Source organism: Diuraphis noxia, unplaced genomic scaffold, assembly GCF_037042655.1.
Source record: "Diuraphis noxia isolate RWA-SAM2 unplaced genomic scaffold, SU_Dnox_SAM2 contig0002, whole genome shotgun sequence".
NCBI classification, from domain to species: Eukaryota; Metazoa; Arthropoda; class Insecta; order Hemiptera; family Aphididae; genus Diuraphis; species Diuraphis noxia.
The window spans coordinates 82,164,480-82,187,250 of NW_028301712.1; the positions used below are offsets into that span (position 1 = coordinate 82,164,480).

The window sequence follows — 22,771 nt, forward strand, 5'->3', positions numbered from 1 at the left end:
TCGTTATAGCTGTAGCTTTCTCGGTTCTTTCCCGCGCGAAACAGTTTTTGCAATGTTAAGCACTTGTAAGATGGAGACAACACATGCGGGTGTAACGTCCTCTTAAGTGTGAGTAGATAATTATATCCATAAACTATTAAGTCTTTAATTCATTAAGTTAAAAATCTACAAACTGCACCTTTTACTTTCTGAGCAAGAATTTATCTAAATGTTGGAAGTTAGTATCATAAATATTGACAATGTATTATTATAAGTTCTTATTGTCATAAGAATTATGATTACCTTTATGAATTAGATAATTCGATATTTATCTAATAGTCAGTTGTCTAGCTCAGATTGTACTGTGATGTGCTCTCGTTCAATAAATGTGATTTATATATTATATAGGTCTAAGTTGTGTTGTGTTTAAATTATTTATCATCAAAGCTTTATTTTATTCTAAGTCAAAGAGGATGTTAAAAAAAATCTAATGATTCGGATTGTAAACTATTCATAGTATTATCTTGGAAACTTTTTTTTTAACACAAGCTAAGTACATTAAAATAATTTTCAAAACTCCAAATTAGTAAAAGAAGACATGCTGAAACTTTGTATACTTGATTTATTTTTATGAACTTATTTAGTATCCATGTTCTTAACAATTATATCCATCATAGTATTAGCTACCCTATATGGCTATATTATAATGTAACAGTAAATTTTATAAATGTATCAAAATTGTTTCAACGATTTTAAAGTGAATTTATAACATTTTAGCTGTATTTATAAAATAATAATTAAGTGGCTTACACTTAATATAAGAGCCGAGTGGAATAATAATTCCCGATTTCTGATATTGACAATGGTAATGGCAGCACTCTACAACTTGTTACATTGACACTGATCTTACAAAGCTCTAAGGTTACAATAAGATAAGTCTTTACTATTGGTAAATTATTTGAGGGATAGTAATCATCTCACGAATACCATAAGAAATTTACCCTCAACCATCACATAAATTTACAAATTATATGTATCCTTGTTCAATGTTCACACTTTGATTTATCTTGTCATTTATACCTAATAAGTTATTATTTATTACCAATCGACATCATTCTAATAGCTAATAATATATAGTACAACATATATGATTAATATTTAAGTTAAAGGTAATAGATTTTGAAAATCGCAATATAACTAATAACAATTAACAAAATAATATTGAATATTGCAGATCAAAAAACACACAAAAGATTCGAAAAATGTTGGTTTAATATTTATAAATTATAATTATGTATGATGTAAATTACAATTATTACTTATTCGTCTCATTATCTTCCTGTTCTTTGTAATGTCTATACTCAGGTTTTAACTCCCACATATTCTTATGAGGATGTTTGAGATTATAATTACAAACCTCTTTTAGGATTTCTTTTAAATATACTACTGGTTGTTTAGTTAATGTAACCAAATCTTTAATGTTATAGTATTGATGTTTCTCAAATGCCTTAAACAACATAGCCATGACAGCATCTTTATCATCACGTGCCTTTTTACCTTCAGACTTCTTCTTTTCATTATATTCAATATTATGTTTATGATCAGATATGGGCTTGAAGTTTTGTACAACTTTGTCTAACTTTTGAACTTGTCGAGTTGGAATATGTGCTTTCCGTATAGCTTGTTTTTTTAAGTCCATATAAACCTGAATAAAATCATCAAGGTATCATAATCGCAAAAACATGGAATAATGATTATTATACAAATTACCTGATCTCCAATTGGCCGACACTCTAGTTTCTGACTAATTTTTCCAAGAATGGCTAATTTATCAGTTTCTTGAACAACTGCATCAGGATTATAAGACATTCTTTGTTCAGATAATGCAACCATTGTTTGGCTAGTAAAGTGTGACACATCTAATTTGAATGATTTAGGTATTGGTTCGTTTTTTTCACCCTCTAAGCACAAGACAGCTTCAGACAGATGAAGTGAAATATCTGGTCTTTTTCCTGGTGTATTTGTTACCTTAATTTTACCTACATCTAAGCTGCCAGGGGCATTGTCCCACTTATCTGCTACAAATTTCGGTACTTTAACAAGCCACAAAGCATTTCCAGCTTTTGAAACATCCAAAGATCCACCACTCATCTAAACAATAATAATAATAACAAAAATTATAATGGTTAAATTATAAAGAGCTTTTTGTCAGATATTTCATACTGCATGCTGTTATTACCTTTAGTTATAATCAAGCCGTGGTTATAATACTATTAAAATGTTTTAATTTTAAAAATTACAAAATATATTTTACAATAACTTATTAGTTTAGATAATATGATAAATTTAAAGTGGATGTTGAAATTGTAATTTAATTTGTTTAAGTATAGTTTACAACTTAACAAATCGAGATCATGAAAAAAATTCAAAATTGTTGCAAACACCTAACTACCTAGTGTCAAATCTCAAAAGTACTAAACACTAATAAATAATGAACTAAAATGTCCTAACTCGGCATTAGTAGAACAATATTAATAATTAAAAAATTATAGCAAATTGTAATAATATTAATTATTATTAAGTATTAAGTTCAAGTAAATAATTAATGTCGATACTCGATATTTGTTATCAATATTATTGTTTATCATTTTTCGGCATCTGACATTTTCAGCGACCGGGACCAGAGATACTAAAAAATGGAGATAAGTATAAGGCATAGAGTAAGAATATAGGTATATAAGGTCTATTATCATGGAATATGCGTTTAGAACATAGACATAATAATATTATTATGTCTATGGTTTAGAATGTTTAGATCATATTCATATAATAGTATAATATACAATGGATATTGGATAGATCATTAGACAGCACTGGCCGCTGAGCTACAAGCCTACAACTGCTTTAGAAACGTGTACTACGGGTTGAAGACACGGATTAATATATTATATTAATTAATAATTCGTGGTTGAAGACAACATTATGAAGATGACTGATATCTATTGCGCATGCGTAAATGCGTAATCATTTTAATACTAAATAAAAATATGTATTATGTGATTTTACGTGTTTACTATGTACACGAATTCAAAATTTTGTCCACAGTTAATATTTAATAATTAATTTTCATATTTGATATTTCATAATAGGTACATAACAGCTAAATTTGTAGGTCGTAGGTAGTAGGTACCTATTTCATCTATGCCGTGGAAATAATAATGCCATTTAATAGGTACTCAGTTTTATACTAATATAACTCAATGTTTAATGTTTATTGAAAAATTGTATAAATTAAACATTTAAAAAAATAGTTATTTATAAATAGTAATTAGATTAAATTTTAATTTATTTACTTTATAATAAATATATAAATATTTAATTTGAAGTTAAACGTTATTTCCTAGAATAGTTGACTTCGGCTACACTCAAGAAAACAAATAAATTTAGTATGATTCTTAAATTTAACACATGGTCTACGATATCGGATTCGTATTTTTTACTTCATTGCATTGAAACTTGAAAGTTATATATATTTAGTAATATAATAAAAAGAGTTCACAAGAGATTTTGAGATTTTGAAATTATGTCACAAATAGTTAATGATGGATTTGATCATTAATCATTACTTAATAATGAAAAAAAAATTTAATACCTTGGTACATCAATATGGTTAAAAAATCGGTAAGTACATCTTTCCAATATATAATTATGCAAATGTTATCTTTCACATCATTATTATTATTGAACCCTTTGAGTCCCACTGAGTCATTAAAATTGTTGCATTTTTGTAGTGTTTAATTATTTAAATATTTAACATTTCAGTAGCACCTGTTTCAAGTCAAATTTAGTTGATTAATTGTACTATCTCCATGTACATACATATTTTAATATTGCTGTTATTTGTTAAGGTATTGTAATGAATGTCACGATAATAATATTAAAATAACTAATAATTTAATGTTATTCATAAGATTTTTAATGATTTATTCACTATTTTTTTTTTTATTATTTAAAGGTTTACAGGCTTCAACTGCTATGGTTATTAGCCAACATTTACAAAAAAAAAAAAAAAAACAAAATCTGGTTAAAATAGGTTATTTCAGTAAATTTACAATTAAGTATGGGCTTAATCTATATTTTATTGATAAGATATTCGTTGGTGATGAATTGGATGATTTTTAGAGTAGATTCTTCATTGAGGGCTTCTTTGATGTTGAATGGGAGGTTGAGAAGTGTGCGAGTTTACTCGTGTATTTGGTATTCTTCAAAAATATGTCTTATGGTGATGCGAGTTTGGCATGTGTTGCATATTGGGGGTTGGTCTTTACTGATAAGAAAAAAATGTGTAAGAAAGGTGTGGCCGATTCTAATGCGAGTGATGGCAATATTTTGACGTCGGTTGGGGTTCGGGGGAGTATACCATTGTTTAGTTGAACTTTTAATGTATTTTAGTTTGTTGGTTGGGGGGATGGAGTCCCAAAGATATTGCCATGACTTGTGGGTTTTATGTCTAATTGATGTGAATATGTCGTTGGAAGATATTTTATCAATGGTGATATCGTGTACATTTTAACTAGCTAAGGAGGCTGCTTCGTCGGCCATTTCGTTTCCTTTTATGCCTACATGGGAAGGTACCCACATGAAGTCGATATTTTTTAGGGTGTTTATTAGTTCCGATTGAGTTGTTTGGATGATTTCATTTTTTGGCCATGGGTTTTTTAGAGCTGTTAGGACGCTGGGGGTGTCACTAATAATCAAAAAGTTATTAGTTGGAAGAGAGTTTGATAATTTGATTGATTCAAGAATTGCAAAGTTTTCAGCGGTAAATATGTTTGTAATTGCCAGGAGATTGTGTTGTATGATTGTTTGATTGTGCACAATTGAGACTATTTACTATTTATTGGCCAACATTTAGGAAGTGAATAATGAATGGCTTTTCCTTTCTTCCTCTCATATAACATAATATGGACTGATGAAAGCCGTTTTGATAACAACGGAATTGTGAATCGTCATAATTCCCCTTTCAGGAATGAAATAAACCAAACTTGAACACGGGAAACAAATGCCCAAGTTCGTTGGTCTGTAAATGTATGGCGTGTTATATTGAATAACACATTGTTTGGTCCATATTTTTATGATGGAACGTTAATTTAGAGTTTATACAAAATATATTGCCATTCTTGATGGACTGTATCTCTCTTCAGATAAAGACACATATGTGGTTACAACAAAATGGAGCTCCTTCTCATAATGCTAATATGATAAAATATTACTTGAACCAACATTGTCCTCAAAGATGATTAGGTACCCATGGTCCACTGGAATGACCTCCACGATCGCCTGATTTAACTCCTTTAGATTTTTTTTTATGGGGTTACTTAATAAAGAACACCGTACATGCAGAACAGTCTACTTCGCTAGATGATTTAAAAGAGCGTATCACTAAAACATGTAAAACAGTCACATCAGAAATGTTAAAGTCAGTTAGATCATCGATATTACGGCAATATGTAACATGTGTAGAAAACTATTGTGGGCATTTTGAAAATTATTTCCAATGCGTTTTTATTTTTATAAAAACAATGGTTAAGTATATTATGTAAATATCTAAACCTGTTGATGATTAAAAATTAATTTAATTTATGTAAGTATCTATTAACTCAATAGTAAATAAACAACTTACCATCAGTACCTACTTATCTAATTTAATCAAACAACGTTAAAATAAATAAGCTATTAGGTACATACAAAACATAATCTATGTGTAAATAGTTATAGTTTGATAACACTGTTTTAATAAACTTAAAATATGAGTTTCAAGTGTTTGATAGGTATATAAAAGATATGAATACAGACTAATTAATAGTCATTGTTTTAACTTTAAATTTATTCAAATGTTCATTGTTTAGTATTTTCTTTCTACTGTTAAAAACAACATAAATCTGAACGATGTTAATGTTTACCAACTTTTGGATAGACTTTATCTTACTTTTCACTGTATTATTCTCAGTTTTTTATTACTATTGTATTTCGACATTCAATATATGGAAAAAAAAGAATGTGCCTTACGTCCGTCCAATTCCTTTATTTGGCAACTACTTGAACGTAGCACTGGGCATAGAGAATCCAATGCAAACGTACAAGAAAATTTATCATGAACTGGCTGGATTCAAGTATGGAGGTATGTTTCAGATGCGAACACCGTATTTAATGATCCGCGATCCTGAACTCATTAACAATGTAATGATAAAGGACTTTTCGTATTTTACCGATCGTGGGATTTACTTGGATGTCTCAAATGAACCTCTGTCAGAAGTACTGTTTTTAATGGAAAATCCTCGATGGAAAACACTTAGAAATAAATTGAGCCCCTCATTAACATCGGGAAAACTTAAACAGATGTATAGTCAAATTGAAGAGTGTGGTAAAGAGTTGATACTTAATATTTTTGCTCAGTTAAAGAAAAATCCCAACGGAATTGATATACGAGATATTTTGGCAGATTATTCAATTGATGTTATCGCTACTTGTGCTTTTGGGCTGAAGTTAAATGTAGCAAAAGATGATACTTCTTCATTTCGCAGTTATGGAAAAACCACATTCGGGCCAAATATATTTTATTTCTTAAGAGAAATATTACTGATGATTTCACCAGCTATTCTGAAAATTGTAAGACTTCCTTTCTTCCCAAAAAGTGCAACTTCATTTTTCGGATCAGTATTTAAAGAAACAATGATGTACAGAAAAAACAATAATATAGTGAGGCAAGATATTGTTCATGCTTTAATGCAAACACATCAAGACTTGGTTGTCAATAGCAATTTACCAAAAGATGGTAAACATTGTTGTTTGAAGTTTGAAATAACATACTTAACTAATTATAGCATTTAACCATAGCTATTGTAAAATTTATTTTTTGTAGAAAGATTAACGGAAACTCAAATTTTTTCAAATGCGTTTGGTTTTTTTGTTGCTGGGTTTGAAACTACATCCTCTACTCTTTCTTATTGTTTGTATGAGCTTGCGCTGAAAAAAAACATTCAAGATCGAGTACGCGAAGAGATAAATTTGACAAAATCTAAACACAATGGAGTAATTAATCACGATTTTTTAAATGATCTTAATTATTTGGATATGGTTATAGCAGGTAATTCATAATTGCTTACATATTTTAAACGCATTGTTTATAATTTGACATGGGTAGTGTAAAAATAACCATAAGATGCTGACAATTTTTTTTGTTACCTTTAGTATGGATAGGCTTTGAATTTCACCATTTTATAACTGGTAAGGTAATTAATGAAGGTTAATAGTAAGAAACTGTACGAGTTACTGAGATTGGGTATTGGGTGTATCATTCCATAGTTGAACATATAAGATAATTTTATATCATACTAGCTGAACCCGTGCACTTCGTAGCCCGTTAAAAATCCTACCTCTTTTATAATATATTAAACTGTGTGTTAATTGCTGACCCGACAGACGTTGTCTTGTCTTAATTATAAATATTGAATTCGAATTTTTATAATCAATGAAAAAAATATTACAAAAAAGGTGTTTATTTATTTTAATGCATAATGATATACAACATTTTTTGTTTTTTTTTTTTATATGTATTTGTATATAAGCGTATATCAGTACGTATATTCGTACTGCCGCAATCGATAAATAAAAGACCTAAACTTTTGTATAAAATAAACTTAAAACAAACAAAAGGAATCCATAATTAATCAAAAAAAATGCTCGATATGAATGAAGTTTTATTATTATTTTCGATTAATTACGCACGATGCTGCTTTTTAACAAAACAGATTTTCCTGAAATACTGGTTATTTATAAGGTTTCGTTTTGATAATGACAGACACACATAGTTATGATACAGTCTGTTATTCAATTTAAAACTTTCTGATAAACTATATTTTTTTGTTTTGTTTTGTGGTGCATAAATAAATAAAGATGGCGGTTTTCCGACGTGCGAACACTCCACGTATAATATGTCCATGTGTGAAACAGGGAAACTCCAAGTTAATTCCACTAACTTCAAACGACTAGACTTGCGATTTTTTTATCGTCATCGCAAAGGCCAGATGTACTGGAAATTGTAAACTTTAAAATCGAATTGTAAATCCGTTGAAATCATCGGTTATGCGGGATCAATATACATACTCTTCTTTGTATTTTCCTTTTATGACTGTTGCCTTAATGAAATTATTCATCACTTTATTCACATCTACTCTTGTCTTATTGCATAGTCTAGGTTAATTAATATTACGCAGCATGATGACAACTGATCTTATTTTTAGCATTAAGCTGCAAATTGTGAGGTGGTAATCCAGGTTTAGAATTTCCAGTAAATTTAAAAACTCCGCGGGATTATAGTTGACTACATCATCCTGGTTCGTATAATGTTGTTGACTGATTTGAAGGTAACCAACTGTCCCGGAAGAAAATTCTGAATAATCACATTGAGACCCTCGATATCTTTATTTTTCACCTCCAATATTGCTCGTTCACTCGGCCAATTATAGTTATTGAACTGTGGCGCTATATCTGGGAAAACACGCTGAATAAGCTCATCTATTGAGTCTATGATGTGACAGAAATCTGTGGGTATTCTGATTAAACCGGTCGAGGTGTCCACTGTGACTTAATTATTTCCAATGTCTAACAACTTCTTCGCAAACACATTTGCAGTTTCATCTTGTCGCAAAAAAACTCGCATATTAGCTGTTAATTGTAGCGTCTTTAAGTACCGCCACAAATGCGATGGTTTTAGGCATTTGTTTAATTCATCATCAACAGTTGATTGGGGAATAACTAGAAGAGTCTGACGAATTCACCGACAGCAAAATCATGGCCCCACCAAAAATATTTTGGTTGTTACGAAGATCTTACAAAGTTCAGTCCAGTGTCTCCATTGACCTCTTATGAGCCATTGTGCATTCATCCCAAACAATCAATTTGCATACCTGTAGGATCTTGGCCATTGCGCTATTTTTGGCGATTTTGAAAATTAGTGTTTCGTTGATTTAAAAAAATATAATTGAAGTTTTACACGCTTACTCGTACCTATTATAATTGTGAATTAGTGCAAGAAAGTAAAATTTTACTTTTTGGTCAAGTTGAAATCAGTTTATATAAGGACACTGTACTTATGAGTTTCATTTAAACCTTTTCAAGTTTAATATTGATGTTAAATTACCATAAAAATACTTAAAATTAATAAATGCTTTCAGAAACACTCAGAAAACATCCTTTACTGTTTGCTCTGTTTAGAGTAGCTACAAAAACCTATCATGTGCCAAACGATTCATTAATAATTGAGAAGGGACAGAAACTTATTATTCCCATTTTTTCACTGCATTTTGATCCTAAATATTATAGTGATCCCGAACAATTCAACCCGGAAAGATTTACCACCGAAGAAAAGGCAAAACGGCCTAACGGCGTTTATCTTCCATTTGGCGATGGACCTAGGATTTGTATTGGTATGTATATGCAGTAATTTATTGTTAGGGGAGGCTTAGATCATATGTATATGATCTAAGGGGGGAGGGGAGATATACGGATGTAGGTACTGCTTATATTGGTAAAATGACGCACATAAGGTAGGTGATAATAATAAAATGACAAAAATATAATATTCTATTACTATGTGTAATTTTTACTTTTCAAATCTCAGATGGTATAGACATTACATGATTATCAATATATATTTTGAGAACCAATCACTTTTTGTCAACCTTATATCGTTTATGGGAGATAATATATTGAATTTTATTAGTACTCAGTAGAAAACTAGAAAACATAAGCGCCAAAACGAAATCAGAAAAAAATGTATTGTATCGTACAAAAATACCAAAATCCCAGATACCTATGTATTTAATTCCAGATATTATATTTAGAATTAGGTATATAATATAGAATGGCCAAATGAATAAATAATAATCTTGATTGAAAAATGTTTCATTATTTATCTGATTACGAAGTATCGTCAGAGTTTTTGTGTTATGTTTTTCATCGGGTTTTCATGATTCTTATTTGGAAAAATACCTACCTGCTACAGTTAAAAATATTCACAAAATTGAAAATACTGTCTTCAAATGTTCCTCCTTGTAGATGATAGTCATAGAATAAAAGCTTTATTGTCGAGTGACTAATAATTTATACATTTGTTGATTTTTTTTTTTTATATATTTAGGAAAACGTTTTGCTGAAATGGAAATGAAATTAGCTTTAGTTGAAATTTTATCCAAATTCGAAGTGGAACCGTGTGAAAAAACCGAAATACCTATAGCACTCTCCAAATTATCTGTGGTAGCGATTCCTCATGATGAAAAACTTTGGTTAAAACTAATTCCGCTCAATGAATAATCATTTAATTATTATTTATTAATTATTAGATGTATAATGTGGTGAATTGATTAAAGTAATTTAAATATTAAATTATTAATAATAATTGTTATGTAAACAAGTCTAAATTAAATTCTTACATTGAATGTAATTAAATTTCAACTCTATGAATTGACTACAAAATACAAAATACTATCAGTCATTTATAATATTATTATTATCAGCACCTTTATACCTATAATATATTAAAATAAAATATTTTCATGGTAAACATGAATAAAAATCACAGGGTAATTATTAATCATGACGCTGTAAACGAATGTTAGATGATGCTGTATAGGTACATAACATATGAATTAAGAATAATAATATACCTACCTACCTTACACATACGCGAAACTCACAAATAAACTCCTCTTCTCCACACCTTTTCGATTTTCGATCGAACGTTATGCAAAATGAAACAAACGCTCTGCTGTTGGTATTTACTCTATTTAATCTATTCTGTGATTATGTAATATATTACCTCGTACATATGATTACATAACACGACTGTTATCAGAATCCGCCACGACCAAAAATATATAAAAAAGTTTCGGGATATCTCATCATTTTTTTTTAAAACTCTGCAGTCCCTAAAATTGTGTGTAGTACGAAAAATTCAATGTGTAGTTAAAAGTGTAAAAGTGTGTTATAATAACCCTTATAATTATATTCTATACAATTTTAATGTAACAATATTAATTCAGGATATCAGAAAGTTCTTCGACCACAAAGAATAAAAAAAAACTATAATTTACATACTTAATATAACTTAATGTAACTTAAATTCATTTTTATTTATTTACTGATATTATGTATTATTATTTTCATGCATTTTGTACACTTAAAATGGTTTATATACAAAAAAATAATTTTTCAACAAAAATTCTATTTCACAAATTTTTTTTTTAAAGAACTTTTAAATTTGTTTATTTGAAGTACTACCTACTTTATTTTAATAAAATTATTTATTGTAAATACATATTATCATTAATATTGATAGATACTATGTAGATTTATATTTGACTGATTTGGGACTATGTGTATAGTACGAAAATTTGGATATTTTAGGGACTGAAACTCTGTACTTATTACAGTACTTGGTAGTTTGGTACAATATTGTACTAAATGCGATTAATAGAATAATATATTTTTATTTGTTCATATTTCATATACCTGCCTATATTCTATAATAGCTGTCAAATAATAATATAATAATATAATATCAATTAACCGTGCCCACCACCCACCATACTTCAGCCGGCGAGAGAACGCCACTCCTTCCGCCTTCACGAATTTAAATGAATGAGCTCAACAGACAACAGTAAGTATCGTCACAGACTATAACATTACGTTATTACAATAATATAGTCTGTGGTTTCGTGCTCAAGCCTCAAATTAAAATAAGTATATTACGTTATTATGCTAAAATGTGTTTTCCATCACCCACTCTTGAAATACTGAAATCCTTCTATTCACAGCGGCGGTGGCTACCGGCGTAGGTTGGATTGGTTAGTGATGGCAAATGGGAATGCGCGTAAAATATGAACGACGAACGAGTATATGGCATTGTCGATAATATTATAGTGTTATATAGTGCCTTGATTTTATATAGCAAGGAAGGCGTTCTTTAGCCGGCCGGAGCTCGGAGTGTGCCCACTACTCACCGTCTACTCGGCCAGTGCGAGTGTGTTCGTAATTCGTATGGTGTATGACGTGTGACCGACGACGGCGCAAACCACTTTGTCCGCGCCTGATCGTTAACCTTATCGTTATCAGTACGCACTGAAAAGTTGAATACAAACCGCTGACGATGAAAAATCATTACACAAACACAACGAATAACGAATAACGATATACATAACCAACCGTATTAATTATTACACAATACACAATTCTGGATAATATACTACTACAGTGTAGCAGCAGTTGTTTTCTTGTTTTGGTTTTGATTTTTATTCCAACGGTACGTACTTACTATGATATTGTTTGCAGTTTCTTCTGTAAATTTACCTATGAACCGTCTTTAATTAATTCATCAGACCAACTTCAAATACACATTATGTGTCGCATTGCGACCGAAGTTCAAATCTATTCCTTTTCTGTTTTTAAAATCTACTGACGTGCGTATGTTGTACATTTTAAATTTCAGACGGTTTTGAATGTTTTGATGTATTACCAGTTTATTGGAAGTGAGACGTTCGGTTTCAGAGATCCTGAACTATTATGATTTGCGACTGAATTTGGTACCTTATACAATGGATGTCAGCATGCACAGTACTATGGGCAACCGAATGAGAATGTGGCCTAATCGCCAAAGGATCGGTTTACGCATACGATCGGCTTCAGCAGGCAGGGATAAGCGTTCAGGTGGTTTAAATTTTAATGTCATGTTTTATGTTTTATTTACCTGGCCTATTTACTTCTGGAAATTAATAGAATTGCGAAATCGGTCATGGGCATTTTTATTTGATAACTTACGTCGTAATATTGATGAAATATACCAAATATGCGAGTCCGATGAAAATGTTTATGAATGTAAAGTGAGTAATCTTTATAATTATATTTATTTTATATTTCTATTAATATCCATATCCATATTGGTTATTCAAGTTAACATTTTTTTTTTTTTAGGAAGCAATTATGGTCTTACAAAATTATATACATGATTTTCATAGCTTGGTTGAATGGTTTCGATTGAAATGGGAATACGAGCATACTGATCCCCCTCAAAGACCAAATTTTCTTGCTTGGGAAATCCGAGGCGCTTCTCCTAGAAAGGCAAATTCTTAACTACTTTGTTATTTTAATTTTATGTTTTATTATTATTGTTATTACATTTTTCAGATGATCCAAAAGCCTCCTATTACTTCAACAGGATTAACTCGAAGAAAATTGGAATTACTATCTGAATCAATATCTAGTGATAAAAGTGCAATTAATTCTACTCAATTAAATAGTGAAGAGATTATCATAGAAAATATTTCAACTGAAAAGTTATATACTAATCAGTGTTGTCAAACTGACTTTGATCTTATTGCTAAACATACAGACTTAGATACTTCTAAAAAAGTGTTTAAACCTATTACAAAACCAGTTGTTAAGTCTTTGGTTTCAGATTCCAGTCAGAAAAAGCAAATTCCAGTTCTTGTTCCTAAACCCTTAAAAGTATTGAAATCAAAAGTAGATGAAAAAGATAAGACTAAAAAAGATCTGTTAAAAGTGTCATCTACGTCAACTCCTCGATTAACAAAACCTACAAACACAAAGACTATTGAAAATGTAAAATATAATTCAAATACTGTAATCTCTAAAGAAAACAAGCAAAAATGTAATGAGAGTAAAATTATGGTCAATATTAAAGAAGATAAAACAAATGCGCAAACATTTATTAATACTAAAAAAGAATTTGTTGATTATTCAAACAACAGAGATATTACTACCTGTGATCAGAAATCTAATTTAGTTAAATCTAAAAAGAAATCAATTGAGTCTATGACTGCAGTAAATACAGTTGAGAAAACTGAAAAATTAACTCGTTCTAAAACTTCAATTGATATAAAAGTCCCAAAAATGTCAAAACGTGGTATTGTAAAAGGAAATGATGGATGGGAAACTGTTATTAGGTCACGCCGTAGTAATCCATTGACACAAAGTTCAAGTAGTATAAAACTCAAATCACCATTTGATATGAAGAAACGTTTTCAAGTACCATCTTCTGCTAGTTCCATGCCTACCTTAGCTTTAGATTTAGTATCTAGTCCAGATAAACCAGAAGCTATGAGCATTTTACCTGATAAAAATGATCGTCCCATTATTTCTAATGCAGTAGTTTTCCCCAAGAAGAAACGTAAGCTTGATAAACCACCTGCTCCTAAAAATAAAGTAATTGATCAGATGAGAAAAGAGATGTTGAAAGACGAAATCGAAGAACGTAGAATGTGTGATGAAGAATTGATGCGCAATAGACAGTTCTTTGATGAAGAGATGATGCTAGCCAGAGAAATACGGGAGTTAGAAAATGCCGAAAGTAGCTGTAGTGATGATATGACACAATCTGATCGTTATTCAGACCTTTTAGACAACATGATATTAACAGAACGAATGTACACGATAAATGAAATAAAAGCATTGATACAATATGGTAATGAGAGTGCTATTGATTCTATTGCAATGCCTTCATGGGATATAAGCAGATCCACAGAATCCATTAAACAAACATATAGTGCAAGACAAGCTAAAGCTCATCAAAAACGTCAACAACTATTGCAAGACAAATCAACTAAAGTCCGTGAATTGCTAAAAAAGGTAATATTTACATTTTATAATTTATTATATAACTGTATAAAAAAAAAAAATGAAGTGATTTACTCAAAAAATTGTTTCCTTATTTTAGGTTGGGGAGAGAAAAATGCTGCAGAGCCTAATTATTGATGAAAAACGAATTAATATAGATAAAAAGCTTAAACGTGCAGAAGAAAATCGTAAGTTACACTTACAACAAATTCAAAAAAAAGCGCATGATGAAGAAGAAAAACTTCGTGAGATAGCTTTTATTAATGAGTTGGAAGCACAAAATCGACGGCATGATATTCTTACACTCTGGCAAGAACAAGAAGACAGATTGCAAACAATATTAGAAGAACGTAAACGTAACCAAGTGCGAAAGGCTGCTAAAGAAGCAGCAGTTGAAGAACGCTTAAAAGCATTGGAAGCTGAACGTCAAGGACGTATCGAACAAATATTAGAAAGAAGGCGAATAAAAGAAGAACGTATTGGGCGAGAACAACAAGAAAAAGAAAAAGAAAGACTTGAGCTAGCTAGAGAAAAAGCCAAGGAGAGAGAAAATAAATTAACAGCGTTATATGCAGCTCAATCAGCTAGTGCTGAAGAATTACAAAAAAAAATTCAACAAAAACAAAAGGAATCAGCCAAGCGACATGAACAAAATATTGAGCATATTAGGCAACGTGCTCTTGAGTTAGGTGTTCAGAAAAATGAAATTGATATGGACAGATATTGCCCTTCTTGTGAAATCTTGGTATGTATAATATTATAGATTAAAATAATTATTCATGCGTTATTATTTAAACTAATTAATATTAATACTGTCAATATTTTAATTCTTTTAATTTGCCAATGGGATTGTAGATATACCTAGAAAAAAAACACATAGATCAACAGTATTATATTAATAAATTTAAATTGTTTAATTACACTACCGTTTTAATGTGGAACCAGTTAATAAAACTATTATTTTTATAATAAATCTTAACAGTGTCAAGCTTAAACATCAATAAATTATGTATAAAATAATTTAACCAAGTTTTAATAAAATACACTGTTATTTATTTAATATTTAAAATTTGTAGTTTGAATCAGTGATTGCTTTACATCACCACTTACGCACAAAAACCCATAAAGAACGTATAAAGAAAATTAAAAAACAAACAAAAATTGAACATTCTATAATAGATAAGTTTAGTCAAGATATGAAGAAGAAAAAATTGAAAAGAGTTGAATCTTTTGATACCATTTCATTAGATACAAATGTAACTGATGAAAATAATGATACCAAATTAAAAATGAAGAACAACAGAAAACGATGTATGAAGTTACGACACAAAATTTTGACTAGGTATTAATAATATTATTTTTTTTATAATTTTTATATTTTATACGATTATTTACAAAGCTAATTTATAATCCCATAGAAGTAAAAAAATTGAAGATAATTTGCCACAACAAGATTCATCAGTGGACAAAACAACAATTGAAATTTGTGTAAATACTATTGATAAACATCTGAATGAACTCAAAAATGAACAGTGGTCTAAAAATGCTTTAAAAAACTTGGAAACAAAGTTATTATTCTTGGAAAAACGATCAAATGAAATTCCAGTATGTAAAAATTTTTTTAATATTAATTAATTTTTTTAATTCAATATCTTTACTATTTGATGTATTATTATTAGATACTACTGACACTAACCTCTAAAATAGTTATAGAATAGTTATGATTATATATTTTGGGTTTTTAGGATAATTTAATGATCAATATTAGTTATTTTTATAAATCTAAGATTTATATTTTTAAATTATAATGTAAACAAAATATCTTGACTTATAATTTGGTTTGTAATTAATCTGGTTTGTATGTATTTGCATTTATTATTTTTTTGAAAGTGCAATTGGATGGAAGTAAGAAAGTGTCACAATTTATTTTTGTGTTGTCTCCATATTTCAAACATACAACACAACAAATTTTACATTATAAATGATCCATTTTGTTCAGTTAATTTTAAAATTATAGGTAATTGACCCATGATAAAATTAAATGGCCAGATTATCTAGGACATTTTGGAGGGTTTTATTGATATTATTAATTTTAAGTAAATTATGATAATTTAAATACGCTCTAAAATTGTCAGTTTAAAAATGATCTTAATTGCTTCTTATTAAAAATATAAAAAAAAATTTCTAAGATTCTCTGAATAATCTTGCCACTAAATTCTATTTTTCACTTTAATTTTAAAAATAACAGAGTAAAATTAATTATTGTTGATGTAAAATTTGTTATGTTGCACGTTAATAAGACTGAGACAACACATATAGGTGTGGTATACAGAGGATAAATTTATATATATTATGTATATTATTTAATTATACTTCTAGTAACAAGTTTGTTTATAATCAATGAATAAAATATTAAAATGTATTACTTTAATTTTTGCCTACGTTAAATTTTTTATATTTCATATAACAGCATATATTTCATATTTCTTAAGCAATTTATGAGCGTTAGGTGCATATTCAAATTCATAATGTTTCAACCTTTTTTAGTGCATATAAATTCAGACTAATATACTAAATTAACTAAGGGCACATATAAGGAGAATACCACACTTGCAAGTGTTGTCTTCATCTTAAAAACCTATAACATAGCTAAAACTGTTTTATGGAGGACCCACTCAAGCTGTAGTCCAAGTTAGGTAACCAAATGTTCACTATATGAAGAGGAAAATATTTACTGCAAACATTGTTTCTATTTCTTTTCTATCAGTCTATCACAAATACAGTAAAGCTTATTCAAGTTTGAAATGTTAAAAATAATGCATTTTTAAATGATAAGAGCTTTTTTTTGTATTTATTATGTTGAAAAAATAAAAACGATGTTGCACAGTAAATATTTTCCTCTTTATATCATGGAAATTTGGTTGCTTGAACTACAGCCTAAATGGTTTTATATAAATTGTAAAAATACAAGAACCTAAATCAATTAAACTAAAGTAGGGAGGCATAGAGATCTACACCAAACTAGGTTAAGGATTAATAATGAAAATAAACATTAACAAAATCTATACCAATAATTATTATAAAATTATTTTTGTTTTTTTAGGTAAAAGATTTTCAATCATTAGTTTCTCGAAGCAACGGTTTGACAATTTTGAATAAAATACTATTGATGGGGTTGAATGAAGATAAAAGTGCAAATACTTCAGATTTTATGATGAAGTATGTTTTAAACTAAATAATAGTTGTTATGGCTTATTATGTTTTTCTTAAAATGCCTAAAATACATTTTACTATTGTCTTGTTAATTTAATCTAAAGAATTAATTGTTTGTGGTTTTTGTTCACAGGCATGTAACAAAGGCAATTAAACTATTTTTGAAAGTATGTAATCACAGTGATGCAAACTCAAAGAATGTGATATTTTCAGAAAATATCTTTACTATTTTAGATTTACTTACAGCTGAATTAAATGTAATTATTACTATTATAATTCATACTATTAATTATAACTTTATTTACTTAGATACATTAAATATTTTTATTTCTGTAGAAAATTTTACCTGATACTGGCATTGAAAAAAATTTTAAGATTAAAGCTCAAACTGATTGTGAAGTTAGTGGACAACTTTTAGAATTATTGTTGACTGTTTTCTTATCATTTAAAATCATTGATGAAGAAGATGATGAACATGTTCATGACTTGATCAGGTAATTATCTAATATAAATTATATTATTTATTTTTATCAATCATATTGTATTTTCAGTTATATGTGTTATATTGGCACAATAGACAAGATTGTACAATTTTTCACTTTAGTAAGAGATAGTTACCCTGAAACCAATGGACATGTGACTGATTTTGTGGTTCATTGTTTATCCTTTATCGGCAGCCTTTCAGAAGTCAAGTAAAAAAAATTATAATTGAAATATTTTCCTATTTATTTTTTTCAAATTCTATCATTTTAGCATTGGCATGCCAGCTAAAAAGTTCACGGAAATTCTTAAAAACACCGAGTTATTAGGTGTAATGCCAGTCTTATACAGTGTGCTGTTACGTGATGACTGTAGTGCTAATGGTCTAGGACCCACCGATATATCTGCTGCCGCATTAAAAGTTACCAAAGCTGTGTTTAGTATGTTGACATCAATTGCTAAAATGGATCCAGAAACATTCCAAGTAAAATTAATTGTTAACATAAATTATTGTTTTAAAAGAATATAATGTATTTAGTGTACAAAATGTGTAACACCAAATTTTATATTTCAGGAAGTGCTTAGAGCCGAAAGTTTGTCAGTTCAATTCCGGCATATAGCTAGATATTTGCTATGGTTTTGTTCAGAAAAACCAGAAACTAAAGATATTTTAAATGAAGTTATTGTTGCTGTCGGATATTTCACTTTAAACAGTTCTCAGCATCAAGTAATTATATTTATGAAATACTTACAATAAACGTGTAACCAAGTTCAAAACTAAATCTTTATGTTTTTCCTATTTTTTAGTCAATGTTACAATCTGGACAATCCCCAACAGTGCTCCAATTACTTTGTACGTTACCATTTCAGTATTTCAGCAATCCCACATTGACTTCAATTCTATATCCTACACTTTTGGCATGTTGTTCAAATAATGCACACAACAGAGTACTAGTGGAATCAGAAATATGCTTTGATGTAGGTGTTGAAAATATTTATGAATACAACTTTAAAATATTACTTATAATAATTAACTTAGTATAGTTTAATATTCAAATTACTACTATTTTGTGTTTTTTTTTTTAACAGCTACTTGAAGAATTTCAAAAATCCATTCAAAATCAAAGTATTCAAATTATTAAATTGATTAAGTAATTTGTCTATCATTATAATTATTTTTAAAATTAATTAGTTATGTTCTTATGTTCACCTAATACTTAAATAAACATTGTTTATGAGTTAAATTTATATAAGGGTCCACCATCAAGTGAAATTAACATACTAGTCTGTTAACCTTGTGATAAATTATTATTCTATTGGTATTTCTTCAGTATTTCATTGTGAAGCTAAAAATAATACTAATATAAAATAATAATTATTGATTAAAGTAGGTATAGTAATTTAATGTTTTTTTCCTAAATTAATTTTAATTTTTTTTTGTTTTTAATCGTTGTGGTTTATTGCAATAAATTGAAATATATATGTATTATGTTATCGATTTTTAGTAATATTAAATATGTTTTAGACAAATAAAATGGTTACTTATTTATGTGGTTAAACTGTTTTATTTATTTATTTAATAGTTATAACTACCGACAGAATTTTGGTAAATGTAATTGAAAATAATAATAATAATACATTTTTGACATTGTTAAATTTTTACAATACATCTAGGCATTTTACAAAAATCAAAATAATAATAATAATAATAATAATAATGAAAAATAAACTAAAATTCGAACGAATTCTGAATTGTGTAGTTCGTTGTATGTAATAAGCTTATGATAAAATTTGCTAGGCATTAACTTCAGTTCTAATTATAAATGTAATGTATTAAACAGTGGATGTTAGCATTGTCACCAACCTAAATTGTTGCGTTCAGCATACAAGAAATAAGATCACTATAAAAAGTAAAAAGCACCCAAATAACAAAATCTTAATGTCCTAGACGAGCTTCAATGTAAAAATTATTCTACCAAAGTATTAACGAAAAAACAAACATTCTACCTACCTATAAAAAAATTAATATACTAATGTAGCATCTAGGTATCTAATCCCCGGGGTGGCAGTATTTTGTTTGAACAGTTCCTGGTTTTTGAACAGGAAAAAAAATGTATTTAATCCCCAATTAATCTGAAGATCAATTCAATATTTTTACAATATTTATAATCAAATCGATTATTGATAATCTTTCAACGCCGGCCCACGTGTGATATAAAATATTATACAAATTATAATAACACGCTATAAAATGTTGGTTAGATATTGGTCGCATCCTCATTGGCTCATTACTTTGCATTTCCACCAGAAAGCCACAATTTTTGCAATTTATTCGAATACGTACTAGGTTTGTGTTACCCGTAGGTTACCAAGGTATAAGAAATTCTTTGCGCGGTTAAGCGGTTTAATACGTGATTTCGCTCTTCACGAGTGATGGGTTAAGATTGGGGTAAAAAACGTCAATACTACGACGTTCAATGTTATATAGAAAACCGTTTTTATTTGGACAGTGTGCGTGTGTGGGTAAAATGGTTAAATATTTTTAAATTGTTTTTGTTATATTACGCTTAGTTTTCATTACTAAAGTTTTCCTGACATTGATCATCTAAACTTAGATATTATATGAATTTAAAATTTTTTAAATTTGTATATCACATTATACCTACCAATGCTCACCCACACAAGATTGCAAGGTAATAGTAAGATGACGTAGCCAAACTGACATTTGTTGTCTCTTTCTCTCTCTCTCTTACAAGTATATAACATGGCAAATTTTCAGGTGAGTTGTAACACATCGATAACAGACTTGGACAGCTTACAGAAATATACAATAGATAAGAGGACGAATAATTTGTTTACTCCTAAAACAATAAAGAACAATGCCAACTCGGTAGATACGAAGTTCGACGATTATTTAGTGGGTATAATATTTTTAAACGTTGGTATCTTTGCTGTGATTTTGAAGATATTGTGTCATAAAAATGGTATCGCATAGGAAAAACTTCCTTAAGTAGGTACCTACCTGCCTATACGTATGGTTTCAATTCTCAAAATATTTTAATTTTTTAATTTCTTAAATAAAATGTTCAAACTAAAATTCCGCTGTGATCCAATTCTTTAATACAGTGGGCAGATTTGTAAAGGTATCAGGTATCTATTAGGTATAGATTATTGATTATTAAATTGGTAAACTAAAAATGCCAAAATAACCTTCTCATCAATACTTTCTACGAAATTCAATAAGACAATTATTGTCATTGTAACAGTATTTTTTTTTCTTCATAATAGTACCTACATGATAATTTATAATTATAATATAAACTATGTAACTAAAAACAGCATGATGTTTTTAAATTGACAATTAATAAATTTGAAGAAAGTTAATCATAACATATAGGTTATACTATAATATAGTAAGTAGGTAAGCACCTGCTATATACAATATGTCCAAATTATTATTACTATTTTTTACTATATTTAATTTATTATAACTGAATGAGAAAACAAATTTAAAGAAAATTAACGACACGACAAGATAAAAGTTTTGTTCTGAAAAACAAAGTCATTGTTTCACAAACTACCTACTTGGTTATTTTTTCAGTAGGTGAAATTCAATTGTGTTAAGTGGACTCAGGTGTTGTGACTTGTAATCGCTTATCTCACATAAATAATTAAATACGAACGTAATTTTAGCAAAACTACATACTTCCCTCTTCTCTTGTTCGTAAAAACTCCGCACGTGATCATAATTGAAAAATATGGTCTATTTAGGGAGTTACTTTGTATCCAACTTTACAGAAGATTGAATTTTAGTTTTTTTTTTTTTTTTTGTTAATAAGACTGTATCAGTCCACTTGTCTACATAGATTGATTAACTATTTTGACTTTATAAAAATTAAATTTTTTCTTTTTACATTTATTAAATTTTAATTGTTTCAACATAATCTTTGTTTTTACATTTTTTTTTTTTAATTTTAAAATAAATTAATAGGTTATATAATAGGTATTAATCTACCTAAAAATAACTATTATAAATAAAATGTAATATCGACTATTGTTCTAAAGTATATATAGTTAGTAGGTATATAGGTAAGTACTGCAGATGTCATATTGATCTAAACTTTCTTTGAATATATTTTAATAAGTAATGAATAGGTAAAAACTAATAATTAATACAGTTATGTATTTAGGGGTGAGGTAAGAAATCTCCTCAGGCGGAACTTCTTTTATACAGTCTGTGTTTATAGGTAATACTAAAGTAAATAAAAATACGTAAATGTTAAACATATTTAATCTGGAATTTGGACTTTAGTTATCTTATGTAGTTTATAGATTTACTAATTTTATTTTTTCTCGTGGTTATACCTTATACATACGTTATACACCTGATATTGTATATCTACAATTT

At 28.6% G+C, this 22,771-nt stretch overlaps 3 protein-coding genes and 1 long non-coding RNA gene across 8 annotated transcripts; 3 read left to right on the forward strand and 1 right to left on the reverse strand.

The window, feature by feature from the left end:
• Positions 1-1,232: 1,232 nt before the first annotated feature.
• On the reverse strand, positions 1,233-10,815 carry TfIIFbeta (transcription factor TFIIFbeta). 3 transcript variants are annotated; one of them, XM_015523410.2, is made up of 3 exons: positions 10,715-10,815; positions 1,750-2,130; positions 1,233-1,684 (listed from the first exon to the last, which is right to left on the reverse strand). In XM_015523410.2, the coding sequence occupies exons 1-3, from the start codon at positions 10,721-10,723 to the stop codon at positions 1,295-1,297; spliced, it is 780 nt and encodes a 259-aa protein (XP_015378896.2). In that variant the 5' UTR covers positions 10,724-10,815; the 3' UTR covers positions 1,233-1,294. The 3 variants fall into 3 exon arrangements, with proteins under 3 accessions (XP_015378896.2, XP_089075022.1, XP_015378897.2); XM_089218896.1 differs by having other exon boundaries at positions 10,711-10,794; XM_015523411.2 differs by lacking the exon at positions 10,715-10,815 and adding an exon at positions 2,219-2,707.
• On the forward strand, positions 2,722-3,907 carry LOC149058996 (uncharacterized). Its single transcript, XR_016190165.1, has 3 exons — positions 2,722-3,211; positions 3,384-3,660; positions 3,802-3,907. It is a non-coding gene; the product is annotated as an uncharacterized LOC149058996 (long non-coding RNA).
• On the forward strand, positions 5,848-10,534 carry LOC107173052 (putative cytochrome P450 6a14). Its single transcript, XM_015523409.2, has 4 exons — positions 5,848-6,814; positions 6,902-7,126; positions 9,216-9,467; positions 10,181-10,534. Exons 1-4 carry the CDS (start codon positions 5,929-5,931, stop codon positions 10,351-10,353), a joined length of 1,536 nt encoding a protein of 511 aa, XP_015378895.1. The 5' UTR covers positions 5,848-5,928; the 3' UTR covers positions 10,354-10,534.
• Positions 10,816-12,133: 1,318 nt separating the features above from the next.
• Positions 12,134-19,912, forward strand: ssp3 (SCAPER domain-containing protein short spindle 3). 3 transcript variants are annotated; one of them, XM_015523427.2, is made up of 16 exons: positions 12,134-12,340; positions 12,527-12,744; positions 12,814-12,917; positions 13,009-13,155; positions 13,222-14,682; positions 14,771-15,415; positions 15,747-16,012; positions 16,089-16,275; positions 17,774-17,889; positions 18,017-18,140; positions 18,220-18,377; positions 18,435-18,575; positions 18,637-18,847; positions 18,938-19,090; positions 19,171-19,341; positions 19,453-19,912. In XM_015523427.2, the coding sequence occupies exons 2-16, from the start codon at positions 12,633-12,635 to the stop codon at positions 19,516-19,518; spliced, it is 4,062 nt and encodes a 1,353-aa protein (XP_015378913.1). In that variant the 5' UTR covers positions 12,134-12,340; positions 12,527-12,632; the 3' UTR covers positions 19,519-19,912. The 3 variants fall into 3 exon arrangements, with proteins under 3 accessions (XP_015378913.1, XP_089076253.1, XP_089076254.1); XM_089220127.1 differs by having other exon boundaries at positions 12,586-12,744; XM_089220128.1 differs by lacking the exon at positions 12,134-12,340 and adding an exon at positions 12,370-12,501 and having other exon boundaries at positions 12,586-12,744.
• The last annotated feature ends 2,859 nt before the right edge of the window (positions 19,913-22,771 follow it).